This window comes from Falco peregrinus, chromosome 4 (genome assembly GCF_023634155.1).
Source record: "Falco peregrinus isolate bFalPer1 chromosome 4, bFalPer1.pri, whole genome shotgun sequence".
Classification (NCBI taxonomy): domain Eukaryota; kingdom Metazoa; phylum Chordata; class Aves; order Falconiformes; family Falconidae; genus Falco; species Falco peregrinus.
Window position 1 is genome coordinate 88,168,440 of NC_073724.1, and position 19,102 is coordinate 88,187,541.

The 19,102-nt window shown below is 42.5% G+C and overlaps 2 protein-coding genes across 12 annotated transcripts in view; one reads left to right on the plus strand and one right to left on the minus strand.

Moving 5' to 3' along the window:
- Positions 1 to 794: 794 nt before the first annotated feature.
- Positions 795 to 18,924, minus strand: MTRF1 (mitochondrial translation release factor 1). 6 transcript variants are annotated; one of them, XM_027777233.2, is made up of 11 exons: positions 17,776 to 18,095; positions 14,028 to 14,096; positions 10,770 to 11,224; positions 8,126 to 8,217; positions 7,202 to 7,283; positions 6,862 to 6,969; positions 6,598 to 6,770; positions 5,201 to 5,318; positions 3,863 to 3,999; positions 2,162 to 2,260; positions 795 to 1,027 (listed from the first exon to the last, which is right to left on the minus strand). In XM_027777233.2, exons 3-11 carry the CDS (start codon positions 11,203 to 11,205, stop codon positions 905 to 907), a joined length of 1,368 nt encoding a protein of 455 aa, XP_027633034.2. In that variant the 5' UTR covers positions 11,206 to 11,224; positions 14,028 to 14,096; positions 17,776 to 18,095; the 3' UTR covers positions 795 to 904. The 6 variants fall into 6 exon arrangements, with proteins under 6 accessions (XP_027633034.2, XP_005230743.2, XP_027633036.2 ...); XM_005230686.4 differs by lacking the exons at positions 14,028 to 14,096; positions 17,776 to 18,095 and adding an exon at positions 18,787 to 18,924; XM_027777235.2 differs by lacking the exon at positions 14,028 to 14,096 and having other exon boundaries at positions 17,967 to 18,095.
- The window catches only part of NAA16 (N-alpha-acetyltransferase 16, NatA auxiliary subunit), a 78,830-nt gene continuing 77,852 nt past the window's right edge, over positions 18,125 to 19,102 (plus strand). Inside the window, exon 1 of one of the 6 annotated variants that reach the window (XR_003551654.2) lies at positions 18,125 to 18,841. Coding sequence is in view for 4 of the 6 variants with exons in the window: in XM_013305384.3 (XP_013160838.1) it covers positions 18,788 to 18,841 (54 nt within the window). In the remaining 2 variants the exon portion in view is untranslated. The remainder of the gene's footprint in view (positions 18,842 to 19,102) is intronic. The other 5 variants (XR_008747085.1, XM_013305384.3, XM_027777228.2 and 2 more) reach the window with 5 other exon arrangements.

Genomic DNA, 19,102 nt, shown 5'->3' on the forward strand with positions numbered 1-19,102 from the left:
TACAACATGCGCGGAGGTGAAAACACGCACACAAGTCCTATTAAAGCCCAGTGAGCTCTACAAATACTTGGATCGCCCACAGGGACAGGCGCACATTCCCAAAGATATCAAGGCAGAAACTGAATTCCAGAGCTACCTGATTTGCTAAAACGCTATGAACTCATATCAACGCTATGAACTCATTTTCTCTGCCAAGAAGCAGGGAGCTGCCCGTTATCACTGCTGAACTCCTTCCAGAATCTCATCAACTTAATTTGAAACTAGAACATATACTTTTACATGCCACTGCAGCATGTGGTCCAGACCCACCCTAAACTGACCCAAGAATGGCTGGAAGAAAACTGGCAGGCTTCTCTCCTAAGATTCTGGCCCCTTGCCAAGATTGCTCCCTTTGCTTTTCTACAGTCACTCTAAAAAATAAAGCATCATAATATAGAGTAATTTTTAAGGGACTACATTTAGGAAGCTCACCCAATCGATGGATAAAAATAAGCATTCATGAAGCCGGATTCTAAACTATGTTTGGGGCGCACATGTTTTTTCACCTGGAGAGGAACATCTCCCAGCCCCAAAACAAAACATGCACTGCGTGGTATTTCTTCTGCTCCATCACCACGATTCTGTATCTTTCCAGCTGCAACATGGTCGGGAGAAGGACCAGCTTACCAAAGCCATGCTGCCAAGACAGAAGGTGTGCACACACAGTACTGCAAGGTTGTTCTTTTCTGCTAGGGTAGCTGTAATGAATTCAACCCATCTGCACCAAAAAATATATATAAAAAAGAGTAGTATCATACACTGTAAACAGAGGCATAGATTTTAATCAATCTATCATCTAACAAATGCATCTGTTTTATTTTGCTACTGAACACAGCATTTCTGCTTTTAACTTTACACAAGGTCTTCAGCAGCCTCCTCCTTCTAACGCCTGCAAATTTTCTAGATACTCAGTGACAGCTTCCATCTCTGCAAACTCCAGTAGTCTGTTTATTAGCTTATCCAGTGCTTCTTTCCCACTCAGAACTTCCTATGGAAAAAATAAAAACAGACAAAAGCATTACTGACTGTACGTCAGCATCATTCCGAAATGCTGGCTACTCAGACAAGATGCTCCTGGAATGCACTTTGCCTGGAGTCTTATCTTGGTGCATCCACTTGCTCGTCTTTGCGGCTTCCCCATGTGAAAGCAACATGGCATGGTGCCCCGCAGCAGGACCTCAGCTAGCTGCCTGTGAAAAGCACAATGATTCTGGCAGCAACAAAAGGAGCTACTGGTGCCTTCCCACCATGCTTTCATGTAACCCATGCATTTACATGAAAATCCCCTAGCAAAAACAATCGAGGCTTGAAGAACCTAATTTAAATACTGTTGCTCATGCCCAGAACCAGTTCGCCTTGCAAGCAAAGCCCAGCTAACTTTTGTTAGGCAGTTCATGGTTCCAGTTTCACTCAAGAAAGTAACGAGTTTCCAACGTTAAGTAACTGCAAAGCTCAACTAACAAAAGTAATTTTTATGCAGTCATGGAACTTCTTCCCATTCTCCCCCACCACGGTACTTGTGTGCCTGTTGCCCACTCCATTAAATATCAACCATTCCATATTCAGCATGCCCTGTGGTTCCTGAAGCTACCCAGGACACCTGTGGGTACAGCTGAAAAAGTGTTGCTCCTTATGCCACAGCACTAACAGTAAACTGGATACCTAAGCCAAAATATTGAAGGGTCTCCCTAAACTTTGTCCTATAATCCGAAACATTTTCATAAATCTAATACACAAAAATGCATTATTAGGTATTTGTTTCCCTGTAAAAAACCCCAATAAATAAATAAAAAACCCTTGCCCAGTTTGGCTGAGGGACTCAGAGTTCACTAAGGACTACATGCTTGATCATTTTTCATTCATATAGTAGGAGAAAAATACACAGACAAGTAGGACAGTGAGTTATATCCTGTGCCAGTGATCTTTCACAGTATTCTACAACAAGGCAGGAAAAAAGTTTAGCGTTTCTAAGTCTACGATGTTTTGTCAGAGCACAACTGGCTATCTGATTTCCTCATATATATGAATTTTTTAATTTTTCTAAGTTTTCACTAAGTTAATTGTTTCTCCTTATGGCACACATAAGTATCTAACTTTAAATACTCTCATAAGCAACCATTACCTTGATATTGCGTGCATCATATGAGATCCTGTGGTCAGTGACTCTGTCCTGGGTGAAGTTATAAGTACGAATCCTCTCTGATTGGGCTCTTGTTCCCAACTGCAGCGAAGCAGCAAAAAAAAACTTCTATTGTATTGCGTTTTAAAAAGAAATATCAAATACTACTCTAAAACAGCATACCTAGAATAAACTTTCATGGATCAGCCTGTTACAACTACAAATCTAGTGGTCACTGGTTTAGCATATGGGGTTTTTAAAATATTGTGGCATTACTAAACTGTATTGTTTTGTGATTCTGTATCACAGATCAAGTTTTTACATCCTCTAGTACATTCTGTTCCAGCTCTGTCACTGGAAGAATTGAGTAACTCTCAAAAGTCACATAAGGCAAGAGGTATGTTTATAGGAGACATTAGTTCAAAAAATGTGGTCTTATTTTTGGGGGGGTTGTAGCTCCCACAAAAAATAATGAAAGTAGGCACCGTTATTAACAGAAGCAGCACAGTCAACGTGTAGCAAAGCAGTTCCACTAACATTTGGCTGTCGGAAATTAGCACTGGAAGAGCAGTAAATGAAGAACACGAAGAGTAGTCCTCTAGCGGTAAAGTGCAAGAATGCAAACAATTTTAAAACAAATCCAGATGTAGCATTGTTGTGTGGTTAAATGCTTTATTGAAATGGAGAATTAAATGCAAAAACTGCTTAGGGAAACGGGTGTCTGCTTCAATGGGCTTTTTTGAAAATTTCACCTGCACTCAACACACATATTTTTCAAAACAAGGAATTTATTGAATAAATTCTGAAACATTAAGAAAGGTAATTTACTTTTGCCTGATTTTCTGTAGTACTCATACAAATATACATCTAAGTACTTTATGCATCTTTGAAGGCTCTCAAGCTAAAATTAATAACAAAAGATAAATGGCTTGCCACTTAGAGTGACTGGGTTAATAATATGCAAGACCAATACACTTAAATGCAACCTGCAATTAGTGATTAAATAGCTAAGCTGGAAATTTTGGAGCACTGAGTAACTCTGTAATTCTGAAGCATTTTTATTCCTGTTGATCACAGCTGAAATTTGCACTACAAATGGGAAAATACTCAAAGAAAGAGAATAGAATGATAGCACATTTCAAGAGAAAAGCACACTTAGCAGCACAACTCGAGGTAACTCTTTTTACAGAAGCTGTTTCGTCCTTAAAAGGTTACCTAAACCGTATCAAGCAATCTGCTACCTAACCACAGAGTGGCACAATTGTTGATATACTTGTTTCTTTCAGAAGCTCTATATGGTCTTATGAAATACTCTGGTTTAGAAACAGGTTAAAATACAACTTTGAGAACTTCTGATCTTAGTTTTTATGGAAAATAACGTTTTACTGATGCTCTGTTTGTGTAACTCTGGCCATAATAGAGGGATTCAGTACATGATGTTGAGTGTTGCCTTTTGGATAATTCCAGCTAGTCTGACTCTTCTTTCCAGCTACAGTTGATGTCTATTTTCATTGCCTGCCAGAGAAGTCTATAACAGCACTGAAGGGGGATAAGTGAAAACCAGGATTCCCATCTTAAAATACAAGAGTCTCCTTTGCACACCTTTACACACATTTATTTGCACTGTCACTGTCACTCAAAAACACCAAAAACAAATCTACAACATAGCACCCTCTCCAAATTTCAGCAATCACATGTTCTCACCTGCAGTTTTCTGGTACTTTGCTCTTGACTTATTTGTTTTTCAATGATCTGCTGGTACAGCTTAGCTCTCAGTGTCCGCAGAGCTCTTTCCTTGTTCAACTGCTGCGATCGCTCCTGCTGGCACTCAACTGCTAGTCCTTTACGGAGGGATTCAAGAAGCTCAGATCAAAAGCCCATTATAACAAAGAACAAACAAGCTAAATTAATTCTAACACATTGGGCCAATGAAACCTTCTAGAGTGCTGGTTTGTAGGGCCTTTCAGCTGTATGATAAAAAGTCATTTTAACACACTGGCCAGAACCATTAGTGTGTTTTTAAACTCTTCACAGCTGCACCAGGGGCTCTGTTCAGTGCTACAGAAAAGTCAGGGGTATTTTAAAATTTCATGAAGCAAACAAGTTTCTGACATTGCCTCCAAAAAACAGGTTCACTCCAATTAGGTATCACATGTTAAAAATGTAATTTGCACAGTCTACAGAAGCATGTTTAAAACAGTGTATAACACAAGTGTTTAAAGTCTTAGTTTAGATAAGCTCTTGGAGGCTGAAAAATGCATTATTCTAGCAGAGAAAGGTATCTAAACAAACAATACTGGCGAATCTTGAACTTAATTATGAATCATGAAATAAAGTAAAAGAAAGGTCTTTAAAAGCAATTTAGTACTTATTTTTACTTCTCATTTGATTTCTGAAATAAAAAGGCATATAGGAAACAGCTGGTTTCAGCTCACTGCTAGAATTTCCTGTGCTAAAAAGATTCTGCATCTGGACAGATAGGAGCCCACTGAATTTCAATAAACACAAATCCGGAGAAAGACAGAGTGATCCAGTCTATAAAGTACCTTCCCATCAGCATGTATTTTCCTTCCTATTCAATATATGATAGCATGACCTAGCACTGAATGCAAATCTTCAAGCCTCCTTTTTTTCTTAGTCATGTAACTACACAAGCTCCAGCTTGGCAAAGCACACCCTTGGCTGTCAATGGCCATTATTGCTGAAGGTACAGAGCACACAGCACTAAATATTTCCACCTTCCATCCCATTCCTGTCACCCTCCATTTATCCCTTCATCCTTCAAAGACAGTGTATTCATTAAACGCTCCCTCTGAAGACAAAACTGGCGTAACAGCAACTTGCTGACCACTGTGCCACTGGTACATACCCCTTTTCTCACACATTGCCTGGCTAGAAAAGGGGCTGAACCAGAAGGGGCTACTTCCTTTTTTTGGTATAAGGCCCAACCCTGCAAAGACACTCTAAGAGACAGCTTGCAGAATCACAAGCTTTCTCTTCAAGACACATTTAGGGTGAAGTACCAAATACAGCCAGACTTACCTGTGGGAAGGTGTACAATTCTCACTGCACTATCAGTTTTGTTAACATGTTGCCCTCCTGCTCCTTTGGCCCTGAATGTATCTATACGCAAATCTTTGGGATCCATTTTAACATCAACCTAGAATCAAAGAAAATTACTACTTTCTGCTCATTCTAAAAATATTTGAATGTCAATGATACTCACTGTAAAAAAAACCCACAACTTCTCAAAAAATTACTCCTTTACAGTTGTTCCTGACTAACAGCTATAATTACTATACTTTTTAAAAATGCATGTCAAATATCTCTACGAAGCAAGTGATGCTTTAAATATTTCACTTATTTTTTCAAACTCTCACTCCAGGTCCTTCATAAAACAAGACATTCAAAACCCTCCTGGACGTGATCCTGTGCAACCTGCTCTAGGTGAACCTGCTCTAGCAGGGGGGCTTAGACTAGATGATCTCCAGAGGTCCCTTCCAACTCCAACCATTCTGTGTGATTCTGTGTGAAACAAAACAAAATCAACAACTTTTTTAAAAACCACTAGATTTGGCAGGAAGAGTAAGAAACAAGCAAATAATAACAAAATACTTTCAAACAGCGTTGCAAGAATCTTGTTCACAAGTCAAGCCTGAATGATTCTTGCAATAGGGCTTAAAAATATCTAACTGAGGAAAAAATGGGTGTATCCAGACTGCAGCATTGGAAATACGAGTCCGCGATGACCTGGGCCATAGTTTGAGCTCAGTGGATGGGAAAGGAACATTCAGATCTGATCAATGTTGCAAGGAAAGCGTTACAAGGAAGCAAAGAACCTGCAGAGAAAGTCTACAGGATCTGTTTTCATTTATTTTGTGTGTAAATTGCTGGTTTAAGTGAGAACTTTTGTTATCAGTGAGATCTCAGAAAGACCAGACAACACACACTCACTCATTCAAATTCAAAGCAGGTTGTCCTCGATTTAACAGAGGACACCAATAATTTAAATGACATCAAAAAAATCAAAAGGACTGGCAGAATCACACTACTGTGCAACACTGAATATTTCTTGGATATGTTTCCTGTCTTAATACATGAAGTAATTTAGAACTGGCTTACTCATAGCAGGCAGCTTTGTAGGCGTTGGGACTGGAATACTCATTGAAACGATCGTTGGTTTACATGCCACTTCAGGCAATATCAAATGTCTGCGGAGTTGCTTCTGATGACATTTAAACACGTAAGGTACAGAGGCAAGGACTATTGCTTTCCAGAGTCAGAGAACTTGTGGTTCACTTGCTGGGACTTGCACAAAGCACTTGGGTATCAGTAAAATCCCGAAACAGTAACATGGGTTTAAATAACACCCACTCCAATGCTAAAATAGGAGAACGGGGATACAGCACCTTACCACCCTTATTTAACAGTTACTTTACCTCCTCTGGCTGAGGAAGGACAATAACTGACATTGTCCCAGTGTGAATACGCTGCATTCTTGATGATAGGCCCGTCTCAGGGATTCGCTGGACTCGATGAGTTCCTCCTTCATATTTCAGATGCCTGTAGACATCATCTCCCGAAATATGAGCAGCAGCATGATGCAACCCACCTAGAGAGACAAATAATGTGTGACAAATACAGCACAGAAACACTGCTTTTAATTTCATCGTTTTGGTAGAATGTCTGAAGAACCGTTGTACCTATCTCTGCTGGCGTATAGTTCACAATGTCAAAGGTCCACCGTTTATAGTCTGCATAGTTCTGGTACATCTCAAACATTTCTTTAGTGAACTGTTGGCAGATGTCTCCTAAAAATAAAAAAGGCGCTACAACATAAATAGCAGTTCACAAAATGGCAGCCACCACTTTTTAGATTTAGTTGCAACTCTAACCACAGTCATCAGACAGATTAATATTCTTCTTTAGAAAGTGTTACTTCATAAATTAAAGTATACAAAAGGCATTAAGAACAACCCGTATGAGGCTTAATGAAGGTGGATGGAGGTTTGAAGTAATCTTTACTGTGGGGACTTTGCTGACCTCCGGTTGTTCTGCCAGCTGTCACTTCTAATATGACGTGACTTCTATCATATTTTTCCTTTGGCACTAGAAGCTGGAAAAGCTGGAAAAGGAAAAAAAAAAAAAAAAAAGGTCATTATCTCCTTCATGACTCTGTATCTCCTCTGAATCAAATTTACAGCCAACCTTCACAATTGCCACAGCTTGAGCGTACACAACCACCGATTTCTTTCAGCAAACTAGTAAGTAGGACCAAAAAACTGTCCAGGGGCTATTGCAACGCAGTGCAGTGTGGAAATGGGTTATGCTGGTGCAAACGTAGGAAAGCTAGTTGAAAATTCAGTCCTGCAAAGTCAGGTGCCAGGTCATCTACTCCAGCCTCAACTACCTAAGAACACAAAGTTATTAGCCATAACCCAAACAAACTTTACATTAATCTTATTTTTCAGAAAGTCTCGTTTCATATTACTTTAATCTGAATGTAGAAGTGAGCCCAAACATACGAGCTTCTCCACTGAATCGTTTCGGCTACTCTGCTTATAATTAATTTCCCCACTCATGGGGTGCCATTAGCCGAAGAGAAAATGAAAGACTGCAAGTTCCAATCAGAAATCTTTCAAGAATGCATGTTCCGCTGCCACAAACAGTTGCTAGGATGTCATGTCAAGTCTCAATAGCACGGACTCACTATTTTTTTAATCCCTTTCAGCATCTGCAGACAGACAAGCAAGCAAGCAAAAATGACTAAAATAGTAATTTTCTAAGACACAATTGTCAGTTAGAAGCTTATTAATAATTAATGTTGCCACTTCTTTTTAGGGAGAATCCAGAAGCTGGACTTCTGTTTCATTAAATGCAAGTGTCAGAGTCTATTGGTAAGATCACAAAGGAATGTTTATCTGACATCTTTATTTAGAAAGCTGTGTAATTTTACCTCAGGCTCACCTTTCTGCACAACATGTTGATTTTTTTATCCAGGGCTTCCTTCTCTTCTAAGGCAAGCTCTAGAAGTTGTTTCTCGTCTCTTCCATCTAGCTCTAAATTCCAGCAACAGGAACAGATGTTAGCCAATCTCACCTAGCTTAGAACAAATTGTAATACAGCTGCCCGAGGACGGGCATTGCAGCACGTAAAAGCTTGGAGTTGCATTTTGCCAGCATGAAATACCAAGTAAGAGCAGCCCAAGCCCGGATGCATATTGCTAACTAAATGATCATATTTTTCAGGTGTGCTGGAAGGAGCAGTGGATCTCTTACCTCTCAATCTCTACTTTATGGCTCAAAGGCTGCATCACAGAGATGTCAGTCCCACCCGACAGTTATTTATTCTCAGTTATACTGATGGTTATGTCACACAGATTGATAGTCCAGTGTAAGTCCGCAAATGGATTTGAAAAAATACATCAAAAACATGCTTGCAGACAAGTACCACCTCAGTTTCCCTTATTACAATTTTTCATGCAACAAAATCTTTTGTTTCTAGACTAGCCCAGAAACACTCCTCTATTCAACAATTTGTAGGCAACTCATTAAGGTGAGCACTACAAATAACGGTATGATGATAACAATGAGGTTTCTAACCTTCTGTCTCCTGCTATTCCAGAGGCCACTGAGATGTGGGAGTTATGGATGCAAGTCATCAGGATATGGGAGTCCTCACCTGGACTCTGCTTTGCTTAAGGAGATTCCCTTCCCCTCCCTTCAGCACATGAGACCACAATCTGGAGCACCATGTCCAGTTCTGAGCTCCCCAGTACAAGAAAGGCATGGAAATACTGCCGTGAGCCTAGCTAAGAACCACCAAGATGGTCACGGGCTGAAGCAAAGGATGTATGAGAAGAGGCCAAGAAAACTGTGTTTGTTCAGCCTCAAGGAAAGCAGGTGGAGGGGAAGTTTTATTGTACAACTACCTAACAGAAAAGACATTGAAAAGATGGAAACAGACTCCGTATATTGTGATAAAAGGAGACATAAGTGGGAATACAGAAAATACTGATGAGACATTAGGAAACCTATCTTAAGGCTAAGGGTGGTCAGACACTGGAACAGGGCCTCAGAGAGGTTGTAGAATCTGTATCCTTGGATATAGTCCAGAGTCAACTGGACAATGCCCTGGGCAACCTGCTCTAACTGGTTCTGCTTTGAGCAGGACATCAGACCAAATGACCTTCAGAGGTCCTCTTCAAACTAAATTATTTGATGATTCTGTGATTAGATTGCCTCTTCCCACATTTTAGAGCTAACCACCAAAGTAGGAAACATTCTCAAGGAAAGCCAGCAGAAACTAAACCTCTTCTGCTATGGAGGCTCCGGTTTACAGTAATTAAAGATGCTGTTCAGTTAGCATTAGATTATACACTAAGCAGAAACTTGGAAGACAGTTGGGAGTCAAGTGGAAAACCTGCCACTGCCAAAACAGGGAGCACATTCTACTTCTCATCTTTCTTCCCACTGTTCTACCAGCTGAGGAGTGGCTTTGTCTGAGATGCAGCGTAAAAGTGGACGCTCAACAGCTGAATGCATCTTCTGGCCTTGCATCACCAGTCGCCTGAGCTCTGGATTCTGCAGCAGGCCCGTGCAAAGACTGTGAGCTCCACATCTCCAGGATCTGGAGCGTGGTTCCTGTTCTCAACACCTAACACACATGCACGTTTACTGGTGACCTCAGCAGCAAGTGTTAAGAACTGAATGGGCTGGGATGTTGAGTCAGCTTTGTGCACTGAGCAAGTACAGCAGCAGCTCCTCTGTATCTGAGCCTTTCAGTTATGCTCTGGGGTTTTCTTCCTTAAATACAAAATGTCAGATCAACACTTAAACATGGCATCTCCCGTACATAAGGGAAAACCATACACATTTCCCTAACAGTATGTCACAACTCCAACCGAAACCTACTACTGAATCAAAAGCTTCTAGCTGGTCCAAAAAGCATCATTATTAATTAGTTAAATAAACAGTATCAAATTAACTACTGTCAGCAGAGATGAAAGAATGGTCTGGTGGTGACAAATATTTTTATTCCCTGAAGGGGTCCTCAAATATTTTCAAAGAAATATCAGCTTTTGCCATTTAAATTGGAAGCTGGAAATTCAGGGCCTAATGAAAGTTCATGTAATTTGCTCAGCAAGCATAATTTTCTAAAACTTATTTTTTCAATTTTATTTACTCAGTATCTAGTTGGAATCCCATTTTAAACAATGACGGGTGAAGTCTGCATCTATCAAATGTATTAGGCTCACTAATTTTTTTTCCTTAAGTTCACACCGCTCTTGGTTCTATCAAAATGCAACCTTTAACAAACATTTCCAAACTATTCCTGCTAGATGGATAGCCCTGAGATTCCAGATGATCCCTACTCTCCCAAACCGGCAGTATTAAGACCTCAAACTGAAGTGAGGTGAGATGAAAAATGGAAGGATGTGGCTGGATGCAGAAAGCCCTAGCAGCACACAAGCTCCCAGGAGCAGGCAGGACCAGAGTGTTCCAGGGCTGGGCTGGCTTAACTTAAAAGCTTTCCTCAAAGTCTGGGCAATTAAGTTGATCACAAACACAGCTACCATTTTGAAACAAGTAAGTAGATGTGTTCTCTATACCTCTGCACATGGCTTCTAACTCTTGAACTTCTCTTTCAGCCCATTTGATTTCTTGAAATGCAGCTGCAATGGGGGACAGATTGGCACATCTTCTCCTCAGGGTTCTTTGCTCAATGTCATTTATTGAGTCAGTATTTAACAGATTACTAACTTGCTGGTATTCCTTGCTTAGAGTCTCCAGATGCTTCTGCACAGCCTCATGCTTCCACAATGCTCGAGAATCCTGATGTTTTTTCCTGTGCTGATTGCTAAAAGACAGAGCAAATCTAGCTGTGTCCAATAAAGATTCTGGCCTCCAAAACCCACAGTTCTGCAGTCCCACCACATAACCTATCTTCTTTGCAACAGGAGGGAGAAAACAGCTGTGAAGTTGACCATGACAGCAGCAATTGGCAAGGAGGCTCTTGAAAAGACAGGCCCTTTGGAAAGGTTTCATTTTCTTACTTTTCCACCACCTGAAATTAAAAGTAGATAGTACATGGACCAGTGTTATTATCTAAAAAAAGAGAGCATTCCATTTAAAAAAAACCCCAAAACAACCACAACAAAAAATCCCAAACAAACAAACCAAAACAAACAAAGAGCAAGCAAACAAAAACTGTATCAAGCCCAAATCTTGTTCTTGATTACACCAACATAAATGCAACTGTCATGGACAAAACTATTCCTGTTTTAGTCCTGATTTAAACCAGAAACTCTTATCAGCACGATTGTACTGACTGAGGGTTAGAAAAGGTCTCTTCCCTTTCCTCCTCAATTTATTTACGCTGAAAATTTTACGCTGGAAGATGTCTCTTCCCTTACCTCCTCGATTTATTTACGCTGAAAAATGGAAAAGCTATTGTAGATGCGGCTTTACAGACAACAGCTTCATTTTGCCATATGTCTCATTGGAAAACTACGACCATTTCATACCTTACTGGTGAAAGAAAAATATTGCTGAGAGAAGACAAATCCATACTAGAGGTACACAATTCTATAGAGGCAATGTAAGATATGTCCAGTGTTATGTGCAAAACTGTACCCACTACCATAACAGGATAACATTTTGGCAGGAGAACATTAGGAACATTGAGGTGACCCTGCAACAGATTAGTCAACAGGACTACAATACACTTGCAAGAAATTACGTACCCATATACCTGCTTCCCATGATATATTTACATATAAGTGACAAATATTTTCCATCCAAAAAGTGAATAAGAAGCTGGTACTCTGAAATGCAACCTCTGCATTTCTCTGAGACTTGGCCTACAGTTTTGCAGAACACAGGCTCCCCTTAGCATCCCTGTTGCTCTAGGAAAGACCTCTTCATTTTGTATTATCAACATTGCAAACTATGTTATGAAATTTTATGGTGCTCAAAAACTTTATATTTGAGTGCAAGGGTCTACCAAGAGGACTAAATTGAAATAATTTGTATTCTAGGACTACTCACACAGAAAAGGTTTAACAAATAAAGAAGCACTCCTTAATACCTCTGCCAGTGCCACAATCGCATCTGTCTAGGGATTTTTACAAAAAAGTGGCTTCAAAGAAAATGAGAGCATGAAACTTTTGTTACAGGATCTCCGTGAAACATACACTTCAGTTTTCTAACACAATTAGTTTTTACTCATCAGTAACAAGACATTCTATGCATCTTCAGGCATTTTATTAACAAATTACTATGGCATTCTAACTACTCAACTTAGCCACCATCCTCTCTATTTACTTTCATCCATTTGTCCACAACAAAGAAAGAGCAATACACAGTAAAGCCAGAAGTATTGTGCCTTCCTTGCCTGGATGTCTGTTTTACTACCTTCCCTAGATTTCCCAGCCAGCAGGTGCTGTTGAACCCACAGGGCAACTTCAGCACTGCTTTAATTTACAGAAAGCCGCCGATACCACTCATGGATTGCTCTAGTGACTAAAACCAGCTGTAGAAGAAGGATCATGTTCCCTCCACCACGCACACAGCAAAAGGCACATATCTGGCTAATCATCCACAATCCCGGACTTAGTTGCTCAGGGGCACATGTAGACTCAACTACAAAAGACTTAATTCCAATGATGATACTGGAATTGCTCCAGATCAGCATGGCCCATTGTCATTTGTCAAGTGCTAACCATCATTAACTCATTTTCAAAATGTAACTATTTTAATTAATTATATTAAATACAAGCATCTAACTCAGTTTTTACTGGTGTAGTTAAGAAGCGATGTACTCAAATAATAATAGATTTGTAGTATCGCTTTGCCTGAGCTCTCAGATATAAAATTCTTGGGTTTCAATGCCTAAAAAACCCTAAGTAATGGCATGACACAGACCTTAAAGGAAGCCAGGAATTTCAAAATAACTTTCCTATGTTAAATAAAAAAGGTATCCCCTCTTCAGAGAAAAGAAATAAGCACATATAAAACTTTTACAGTGATATGAGCAGATGACCTATTAACTGCTTTCCCAACCAGATTTTAATAACTTTTTAATGTGACAAAATTACCTCGTACACATCGCAAATCAAAACCAGTTAAGCAAAAGTGACAGCTGTAATTGTCTTATTAAAGTAACAAACAAGCAAGCAAATTTATAATTTCCAGATGGGAAAGAGTTATCAATATTGTGAACACTTTAAAAGATTTTAAAAATAATTTCTAACAATCAAAGATGGTATCAACTCCATGCAACTGAATTCAGACACATAAGAATATGTAGGTACATGGAACAAGCACGTATTTCAATGCACACTGTAACAGGAACAGCTCAAGGCTGGGCCTCCAAGCCACTTCTCACACACCTCTGCCTCCCACCACAGCGACCCCGAGCAAACCCCCCAGAAGCTGTGCATGAAGTCCCCTGGCAGCCCTCCCCCACTGCAGGGGCTGAGGGTGGACAGGGAAGGCAGGGCTGCAGAGCAGGCAGGAGCAGCTGGAGGCCGCAGGGCTGTGAGGGACATGGGGGGCTCTGCTCCCCACCACCTGTCAAAAAGCTTTGGCACTCACTGTCCGCACACATCGGCGCCTGACAGATCCTGCCTCCAAACACGAGGTCATGGCAGATGGTAAGCAGAGCAGAAGAGCTCCAAGCCCCAGCATGCCTGCTAAAAACCATGACTCGAAGCATGCGTTGGCTCTGGCCCATGTGGCCAGCCCATGGAGGCACCGTACCGGCACCAAGAGTCTGTGGGTATCACTTGAGCAATGCTATCGGTAAAGGCAGACTTTGCTTTACTTTGTGAAATGCAAGCCCTGAAATAAAAAATGGGGAACGTGACCTTAAAAATAGATCTTTGTTTTCGGTATCTTCCTCACAGCTGCCCAGTAACACTCTGACTTCAGCAACACTTTGGGAGAAATGGCAAGAGTAACAACAAATGGGAATACACACTCCTGTTTCCAGCTTCTAAGCTGTTATATTACATACACTTTTCCATCTGTTTTCCCAAAACATGAGCTGAAAATAAATGTCGTTTCAAATCTGGTTATTCAAAGATTAATTTCAGAGAAGTATGCATAAAACAATGATAAGTTCTACTTTATGTCAAAGCTCACTATTCGATTATATTTTAAATGGATTATTACTACGCTACTGAAGACAAATATCACTTACAAAATATTAATAAACATAACCACTCAGATTATCATTATGCTAATAGGCTGCAGCTTCCTAATAAGGTGTGTTTTAAAACAAACTACCTATACACCATTTTAAAAGATAATATTCAACAGATTATACAACTACCTCCCTAATTATATTTGCATTTAAAGAGACTTAAGTAACATTGCTTTTTTTATACCTATAATCACCCAAAAAGATTCCTTCCCAGCCCCTGTTGTTCAACAGGATTTAAAAAAAAAGGTAAAAATTTGGCATTTGACACTTGTAATGTCGTTGGGGTTTGGTGAGGTAAATATTACAAAAGACTGAAAAGAAGACTTCAGACCTCATCAGCACATGAAAGACTACTAACAGCTTGTTTAGGTCTGAGGACAGATTCTGGCTCTGCTCCATCCCCTGGGACAGAAGGCAAGAAAACAGGTTAAAAGGCTCTTCCAGAGAATAGGTCCCAACCCAGAGATGATCCAAGGGCCACAGCAAACAGCACCCTGAAACCTCAGAGGTGCTTCCCAGGGCTGAGCCTGCAGTGCCACACTGTGAGAGATGTCATTGTCCAGATGTAATCCCCAACACGCATCATTCTTTTTCCATTATGACTGAGACCTCTGTGAAATGAAATAATAAAATTATCCTTGCATTTGGATGCAAACTGATATCTGAATCTAAATATGCAATCTGATACTAAAATCTTGGGAAGGTAATCCATGGGAGGACAACCAAGAAGCTAATAAGTACATGAAAACTGTAAGTAGACCACGCACTCAAAAATGTGTTATATAAGAAGAGGGTAGGCCAAGGAAAATTAAATCAGCTTCTACTCCAGCCAGTGATGGTTCTTCACTAAATCCTCTGATTAAATGCAATCACGATTCAGTTTTTATTACGCCTTGCAGGCGAATTCTTCATCTTAAGTGTGAAAATTGAGACTGCAACAAACTCTCTGCTCTCCCTACTCTCCCTACCAGGCAGCAGACCATGCAGGGACCACATGGCCAAAACAAAAGCTGGACTCACTACTGTCAATAGGGCTGCCAGATACACCGCCAACCACAGGACCTAGTCCATGCATCTCATTTTCAAAACATACAAGATACACTCTTTCCCAATATTTACTGTATGCTTTTAGAATGCAATATGGGAATTGAGTACGAAGAACGGGAAATTCCATTGCTGTCTGTGCTTCCACCCCCTTTATGGTTTGCTTTGATGCCTTAAAACCTGTGTGTCCAAAGCAGCTGCCTATGGAGCCAGTGGGGACCAGGGGTTGTGGGGCAGAGGCTGCTTGGGCCAGGGTGCCACTGCCTTCCTCAGCAGCCACGGCAGCCCACAGGAACGTCAGTGCAGAAGGGAAGAATGACAGCAGAAATACAGCTGGGCTTCACGACAGACATGGCAGCCCTGTACTTTAAATCTGATAATCCTAACCTGCCAATTGCTTTAGAAACTGGAGGCAAAGAAATGGCTCATCAGACAAAACGGGCTCCAGGCCTCACAATGTGCTTGGCTTGAAGGCAGGGCCATGCCACACAGAGGCCCTTTTTTACTCAGGGGGCCCAAACTGGGTTTAGCGGTCTGCAAACATTGTGCCACAACTTCTGCAGATACCAAGTGACGTTGACAGGTCATGGATAAAGTGAGAGACAGGGCAAAATCACAAGCATGTTATAAAGTATGTATTACTTCAGTATTGCTCCCCCCTTTCAACCCCAATGGTTTGTCAACGGACTTCTGAATGCTTTCTGTTTGAAGGAAAAACTGGTGACAGAATCATACACGTCTTGAATACAGTCCTGTTTATTAACAAAGCCTTTAGAAAGAGCTTTGTTTTGCCCAGCACAGTGGGATTAAATGACAAGAAGTTTTCTTGACTGCACTCCCAAACCTCACTTTCAACTAGCGCTCTGCCTCCCCCAAAAGCTCGTTTGTTTATTCTCTCCCAGCTAGTCTACAAACGTTTCTTTTATTGCCTCCTTGCTTTCCTTTTCTTGCTGCTTTTAACACAGATTTTTGACACTGACACATGTCTAAATGCAAATCGAACCCCTGCCTCTTATTTGCAATTTGCCTATTTCCAGACAGCGTTTTTTCCAGTATTTGGACTAGCAGGAAACAGAAACCTTTAGCTGCCAAGAACAGACTTACTGCTTCAGACCGAAGGTCCACCTAGCACAATATTTGCCTGATCATCTTGGAGATGCATCTGTTTATCACTCAACCCAACTGGAGGCATAATACGCCTTTTGCTAAGACAGAAAACTAGAGTTCATAAAGTCAAGGCTTCAGTTCGTTATAAAAAGCGCTGAATACACGCTCTGAAAATGATGCAGCAGGGCAAAGTCAAGCTGGCCATCCTTGTTGACAGTACTGCTCTGAAAAAAATCAGATAATAAACACAGCAGTACTATACCATATAGCAGAAAACAGTGAATTGGGTACAGCTTGTGGAAAATACACATACTGCTATCAGTGATCCAAGTGACTGACATCATTAGAAGTACGACCTAACAGATACACACAATAAAGATAGTCCTGATACAAAGAAATGTATTGCAAGACCACACATCTAAACAAATGAACAAAACACCACCGAAAACTACCACCATCCACAAAAACAGTGTCCATAAACTGATGTTCAGATAAGAAGAACTAGGAAAGCATATGCTGCAGTTCTCTAATATTCTCCTTGCCTTTGATATTTTCATCTCAGAAGGCTTCTTAAGCCTACCACTTTTTTTTTTTTTTTTTTTTAATTAATAGTCCCCAAGGTAGGCCATCATCCAGGTTACTCTCTTCCAAAAACTGTCTACTCTCTTGTTCCTTGCTTTAGCCTGAAAGAAATGCAGCTATCACATCCATCAGCTTCAGCAAGACTTCTGACAAGTCAGACGCACTGCTTGGGATCACCAGTCAATCACATAGTCACCTACATTATGAGTAACCAAAAAAAATGTGCTAAGTACACAGCTCTTCTAATTGGGTCTCGTTATACATGCTTGCTTTACTGTGGCTATTTACTGTGGCTATCACGTTCATCATCTGGGCCAGTACGTGAATAACCATTTTACTACAAAACTAGTATCCTTTTAAAATATACCAAAATATAATTAAGGTTTTAAAAGGGTAATGACATAAACAGATATTCTAATTGAAACTGCCTATTTTCTTTCCCTGTAAGATGGTCTTTTTAACTGGTTGTAACCTTGACGGTTTAACCAGTTTTCCTCCTAAGTAAATGGCCCAGGCGATTTGGTCTTTGTGTTTCTGGCTTTTTTGTTTTGGTTTGTTTTTTAAATTTTTGCGAAGATTCATTTAAGAGCAATTTCTGGGAATAACAAGAAAAAATTGTTTTCAAAAGACCTTAAATGTCCTTTGGCAAAGGAGCCAAGCCATGAATAAATGCTTACTGTTCTAAGCATGCACGATAGCGCTGGCAAGTTTTACATAACCCACTGCTGAAAAATGCATTAATGCAGTAGATGACATCCCCGCCTGCCGAAAGTCTGACTGCGAAGTTTGCTGTTGTTTCCTTAAATACCAGCCAGGGCACAGCGCGCACGCTGCCTCTCGACGCTCTGCAGTTTGTCTCCTCCAATACCTCCCAGGCTTTCCGGCAGCCGAGCTCTCCACAATCCCAGTTTAAGCGAGCCGCTGGGTTGGCGGCCGCTAAAACCAGGTTACCAGGGGCAGGGAAGCAGGACCGCGAGCACACAAAGCCCTTCTGCCCTCTCACCCGCGGCCGGCGGCAGCCGAGCGCCGCAGAGCCCTCCGCGCCCCGGCCCCGCGGCCCCCGCCCCGCCCGCGCGGGCGCCGGAGCCGTCATTTGTCACGCCCGGCGGGGGGAGCCCCTTCCCCCCGGGGCGCTGCCGAGGGCTCCCCCCCGCGGAGCCGGCTCACGGCAGGTAACCCCTGCGGGGCCGCCGAGGGCGGAGAGCTACGGCCAGCGCGCAATAAGGCTTCCCCCGAGGCCGGGCGGGCTAAGCGGATACGCGGAAGCGCGCCGCGGAGGATCCCCTCATGGCCGACGGGAGGCGGGGGGGTACGTGGGGGAAGCAGCGGGGGGCCGCCCGGCGGCGGTGCGCCTGCGCGGAGGGGACCCCGGCTGCCATTTTGCAGCGTCAGCCGAGCGGCGAGGCCTCCCCGGCAGCTGCGCAGAGGGGCCGCGCTCGCGCGCAGCGTCTGAGGGGAGCCGGCGGGGAGGGCGGTGCAGGCCAATGAGTTAAAGAGTCGCCGCCGCCGCTCGGGCAGGAATCGCGCCGCCGCCGCCCCGCGGAGTTCGGGGCTTTCCTTCCCGCCTCCCCTCCCTCGCACCAGCGGCCGTCTCTCCCGGGCCGCCCCCACCCGCGGCAGCCTTCTTCCCTCTCTCCCTCCCTTCCCTTTCCTCCCTCCCGCCGTGCCTGCCCTGGGGCCGCCCGCACCATGCCGTCCGTACCGCTGCCGCCCAAGGAGAGCAACCTCTTCAAGCGGATCCTGGTGAGCCACCAGCCCTGCGCCTCGCTCCCTCCTTTCCGCCGCCGCTTCTCCCTCCTCTTCCCTCTCGCACGCCGGCCTTGCTCGGCGCCCTCCGACCCGCGGCGCGGGTTACTTCGCCTGCTGCTGGAGTTGGCTCCGGTTGAGCGAAAAAGGATGCGGCGGCCGCGCTCGCCTGAGGGGAACCGGCGTCGCCGCCGCCTCCTCGTCCCGGTTCGTCCCCGTTTCCGTCCTTTGTCTGGGGCCCGCCGAGCAGGCCGGGCG